The 5553-nt window shown below is 58.0% G+C and overlaps 1 protein-coding gene across 1 annotated transcript; it reads left to right on the top strand.

Annotated features, from left to right (window-relative positions):
* Window positions 1-6: 6 nt before the first annotated feature.
* Window positions 7-5548, top strand: LOC130587791 (class I histocompatibility antigen, F10 alpha chain-like; the record flags this gene model as incomplete). The annotated part of the gene is made up of 4 exons (XM_057388760.1): window positions 7-101; window positions 3473-3736; window positions 4680-4955; window positions 5295-5548. Coding segments are annotated over exons 1-4 (870 nt in total), but the record flags the coding sequence as incomplete, so codon positions are not given.
* Window positions 5549-5553: the final 5 nt, after the last annotated feature.

The following is a 5553-nucleotide window of genomic DNA, read 5'->3' as shown; positions in this document are numbered from 1 at the left end:
ACTGCGCCACAGAGATCGATCTGTGATGGCTCCAGCGCCGGGTCTGGGGGTGCTCCTGGGGCTCCTGGCGCTCCTGGGGGCCCCGGGGGGAGCGACGAGAGGTGAGTGGGACCCCCGGCACCGGGACCCCCCTGAACCGCAATTCCCCAGCACCGGGACAGCTCTGAACTTCCATTTCCGGCAACGGGGAACCGCCTAAACCTCCATTCCCGGGAATGGAACCCCCCTGAACACCCATTTTTGGTATCGTGACTCCCACCCTACCCCTTCCGCAGCACCGGGACCCCCCTGAACCCCCATTCCTGGGCACGGGAACCCCCGTGAAAACCTCCATTTCCAGGTACTGGGACACCACTTTGTCCCTGCCAGTGCCCTGGGACKCTYMTGCATCCCCATTCCCCGGGATCCCCCTGCTCCCCCTTATTAGGCCCTAGGACATCACTGCACCCCCTCCCGGGCATCCCCCCATTCCCAGACACCAGCCCCGCCTTTTTCCTGGACCTTTGAGCTCCCCAGATCTCCCGAATTTCTGAATCCCTCCCGTTCTCCATTCCCGGTGTTTCCTGAAATGTGGTCCCAGAGGGTCCCGAGTGGTTCTCACAGCGGCGGGGATCCAGTGGGATCCAGATGAATTCCCTGGAATTCCCTTTTCCCCTCCATCCCCCAATCCCCGCCCTCCCTCGATGACTTTCGCGTCTCCCAAGCTGCGGCACCGGGATCCGCCCGGTGACTGCCCCGTCACCGGGACCCCCTGAGCCCCTTACCCAGCACAGGGACAGCCTGGAACGTCCATTTCTGGTCACCGAGACCCCCTGAACCCCCTTATCCAGCACCGGGACACCCCTGCAATCCTTCTCAGCCCCTCCCAGCTCTTGAATTCCCCCTTTTCCTTGACCGCAGGACCCCGTGCACCCCCATTCCTGCCTCTCCCAGGTCACAGATCTCACTTTCCCTCAACACCGGGAACCCCTGGAACCCCTTTTCTGGGCACAGGGACCCTCTGGTCCTCCCATCCCACCTCTCCCATTGCCCTCACCCCTCTTTTCCTTGATTCTTGGACCCCCCTGGGCTTCCATTCCTGGGCATGGGGACACCCTGCACTCCCTCATCCAGGACTGTGGATAACACATATCACGATATCCCTCTTTATCTGCTCTGGGACCGCTCTGCACCCCCTCGTTTGCTACTGGCACCTCCTGCACCCCCTTTCCGGCCATGCCACCTTTCCCTGACCCTAGCCCCGTCCTTTTCCTCAGCTGTTGAACTCCCTCAGATCTCCCAAATTTCTGCATTCCCCCATTTCTCCATTGCCAGCAATTCCTGAAAGGAGGGTCCCAGGGTGTCCTGGAAGGTCCCAAATGATTGTCYCAGGGGTGTCACAGCGGCGGGGATCCAATGGAGTGCAGATGAATTCCCTTGAATTCCTCTTTTCCCCACATTCCACACATTGGGACCCCTCCCSATACCCCCTTATCTGCCACTGGGTCTCCCCTGAAGCCCCAATCCTGGGCACTGGGACTGCCCTGAACCCCCATTTCTGGGTATTGTTGCTCCCCTGCACCCTGTTATCCAGCACTGGGACCCCACTGAATCCCCATTCCTGGATACTAGAACCTGCTGCATCCCGTTCCCAGCACCAGAAACCCGGCACCCGTTATTGGAGCAGGGACCCCCCTGAACCCCCTTATCTGGACACGGGTATGGCCCTGAATCATGGGTTGGGAACACCGGGACACCCCTGAATCTCCACATTCGGGCACCGAGGCCCCCTTGAATCCCAAATCCTGGGATGAAAACTCCTCTGAATCCTCATTCCCGGCACGGGAACCCCCCTGTACCCCATTCCTGGGCACGGGAACCCCCCCGAATCCCCATTTTTGGACACCGGGACCCTCCTGCACCCCCTCATCCTGCACCAACAACCCCTGCATCCCGCCTTTCCCAGACCCCAGACCCGCCCTTTTCCTTGGCTTTCGCACCCCCCAGATCTCCCAAATTTCCGAGTCTCCCCAGTTCTCCATTCCTGGCACTTCCTGAAAGGGGGTTCCAGAGGGTCCCTAGGGTCCCAGGGTGTCTCAGGGGGGTTGCAGCGGGGATCCAGTGAGATCCAGACCAGTTCCTTGGAATTCTTCCCTCGGTCCCTTTCTCTTTCCCATCTCCCAATCTGCGCCTCAGAGATCCACCCGCCCCTCCCAGCCCACAGACCCCCCTTTGCTGTGACCCCAGGAACCCCTACACCCCCACTCCTGCCTTTCCCAGCTCCCAGACCCCACTTCCCTCAGCACCGGGGACCCCTGGATTCCCCTTTCCTGGGGGACAGGGATACCCTGGATCCCCCATCCCACCTCTCCCAGTTCCTTCCTCGAATCTTGGACCCTTCCCGGCTCTCCCAGCTCTGCTTCCTGACCCTTGGATGATGCCAGATCCCCCAATCTCTGTGTCCACCCGGTTCCTCACCCCCTGTGTGTCCTGTGTGGGTTCCCGGGGGRTCCAGGAGGGTCCCTGGGGTGGTCAAATGGGATTCCAGGGGAGATCCAGGGGAATTCCCAGGAACTTCCCCCCTGAACTTCCATGCCGAGGCACTGGTGATGCCTGATGATTTTTGCCTTTCCTTTTTACGCTTTCTGTTCCCTCTATGCATCCGCCTGTACCCCTTARCCCACATGCTTGTAATTCCTGATATTCCAGCTTAGTTTAGGAGTTCTGCTGGGCAGAGAGACCAAACATCCTGAGGAAGGGCTCAGTGAGCCCTGTGCTATCTTAAACCTGAAGATCCAGCCTTGAGTAAAGCCTTCTGTCCAAAACATCTTGTATAAACTATGCTCTAGTCTCATCTAAGAAGAGATTCATTAAAATAAAGAGACATTACTGCATTTTTTTAAATTTCATATTGAAAAATCCTAGATAGATATGCTAATTCCTGAAACCTATAAAACCTATATCCATGCTATACACAAGTGTGCATTCTGCCATCAAGTTGTGCACCTGAGATCCCAAATACCGAAGTAAAACCCTTTTATCCCCTTAACCATGTCTGTGTCATTATTAAAAACCGGCCTTTCAAGGCAACAATTTTTCTGGCACTCCAGAGCCCTGCACTCCCTTATCCTGCCCCAATCCCCCCCTGCACCCCCTTTCCCAGCCATCCCGCTTTCCCCAGTCCCTTTTTCCTTGACCCTGAGACCCCCTGGATCCCCATTCCTGCTTTTCCCAGCCCTCATTCCCCTCTTTGCATCAAGCACCTCCAGGATCCCCTTTCCCGGCTATCCCAGCTCTCCCCACCCTGTGACCCCTCTTTCCTTAACACTGGGGACCCCCTTTCCTTGGCACAGGGACCCTTTGGGTTCCTTGATCCCATCCCTGTACCCCTCTCCTTGGCCCTGGCATCCCCAAATCCCTTCCCAGCTCTCCCATTCCCCCTTTCATTGATCCATGATCCCTCCAGACCCCCCAAATCTCTGTGTCCCCCCAGTTCTCCACTCCCTGCGTTACCAGTATGTGGCGGTGTCAGAGCCAGGCCCGGGGCTCCCCCAGTACATGGAAATGGGGTACCTGGATGGGATCCCCTTTGACCGATATGACAGCGAGCGGGGCCGGGCAGAGCCACTGACACCGTGGATGAAGGACGGACCCGAGCCGGGATATTGGGAAAGTGAGACTGAGATCTCCAAGGGGAACCAGCTCGTGAATGCCAGGAACCTGGAGACGCTGCAGGGCCGGTACAACCAGAGCAGGGGTGAGTGGGGGGAACCAGGGCTGGGATGGGATCTGTGGGGCTGGGATGGGATCTGTGGGGCTGGGATGGGATCTGTGGGGCTGGGATGGGATCTGTGGGGCTGGGATGGGATCTGTGGGGTTGAGATGGGATGGGATCTGTAGGGCTGCAGTGGGAATCCATACTGTTAAGGATGGGGATCTCTGTGGCTGGAATGGGGATCCATGGGGCTGGGATGGGATCTATGGGGTTGAAGTGGGAACTGTGGGATTGGGATGGGGATCCATGAGGTTAGGATGGGGATCTGTGGGGTTGGAGAGTTCGATGGGGCTCAGATGGGATCTGTGGGGCTGGGATGGGAACTATGGGGTTGAGATGGGATCTGTGGGGCTGCAGTGGGGGTCCATAGGGTTAAGGATGGGGATCTGTGGGGCTGGAATGGGGATCCATGGGGCTGAGATGGGATATGTGGGGCTGCGATGAGACCTGTGAGACTGGAATGGGGATCAATGGGGTTAGGATGGGGATCTGTGGGGCTGGGGAGTTCCATAGGGCTCAGATGGGATCTGTGGGGCTGGAAGGGGAACTGTGGGGCTGGGATGAGGACTGTGGTGCTGGAATGGATCTGTGGGGCTGCAGTGGAGACCCATGGGGTTAAGATGGGGATCTGTGGGGCTGGAATGGGAACTGTGGGACTGGAATGGAGATCCACAGGGTTGGGATAGGATCAGTGGGGCTCGGTTGTAGATTCATGGGGCTCCGAGGGGCTGAGATGGGGATCCATTAGGCTGGTGTGGGATATTTTGTGATCCATGGGTTTGGGATGTGGATCCATGAGGATCCAGGGGGCTGGGATGAGGCTATGTGTGTCTCCATCAGACTCTGGGGCTCCATAGGACTGGAATGGGGCTCTGTGGGGCTGGGACACAATTCCATGGCTCTCTGTGGGTCCAATGCCCCCCAGGTCTCCACACAGTGCACCAGGTTTATGGCTGTGACCTCCTGTCTGATGGGAGTGTCCGTGGATTCCGCCAGGAAGGCTACGATGGGTGGGATTTCGTCTCCTTCGATCCGGGATCCAAGAGCTTCGTGGCGGCCGACAGCGCTGCCCAGGTCACCACGAGGCGCTGGAATGCTGACAAGAACTATATAGAGCATTGGATGGATTACCTGGAGCACACCTGCAGGGAAGAGCTCCAGGAATATGTCAGATACGGGCAGGAGGAGCTGGAGCGCAAAGGTGGGGGCAGAATCCCTGTGGGAATTGGGGATTTGGGAATGGAGGACTTGGGAACATAATTCCTGTGGGAATTCCATGGGCAGATCTCACCCCAATCCCATTCCCATGGAATTCCGTGGGCAGATCTCACCCCAATCCCATTCCCATAGAATTCCATGGGCAGATCTCACCCCATTCCCATAGAATTCAATGGGCGGATCTCAACCCCATCCCATTCCTGTGGAATTCCATGGGCAGATCTCACCCCAGTCCCATTCCCATGGAATTCCATGGGCAGATCTCACCCAATCCCATTCCCATGGAATTCCATGGATGTCTCTCACCATTATCCCATTGCAGAGCCCCCTGATGTCCACGTGTCTGGAAAAGAGGAATACGGGATCCTGACCTTGTCCTGCCACGCGTACGGATTCTACCCCAGGACCATCGCAGTCAGCTGGATGAAGGGGGATGAAATCCGGGATCAGGAGACGCAGTGGGGCGGGATCGTTCCCAACAGCGACGGCACCTTCCACACCTGGGCCAGGATCGAGGCGCAGCCGGAGGAGCGGGAGCAGTACCGGTGCCGGGTGGAGCATCCCGGAATGCCGGAGCCTGG

Source organism: Malurus melanocephalus, unplaced genomic scaffold (assembly GCF_030028575.1).
Source record: "Malurus melanocephalus ecotype Western Australia unplaced genomic scaffold, MMel_1.1 scaffold_2456, whole genome shotgun sequence".
Lineage (NCBI taxonomy): Eukaryota > Metazoa > Chordata > Aves > Passeriformes > Maluridae > Malurus > Malurus melanocephalus.
The sequence above is the reverse complement of the archived record's forward strand: the minus strand, read 5'-3'. Positions and strand labels throughout refer to the sequence as shown.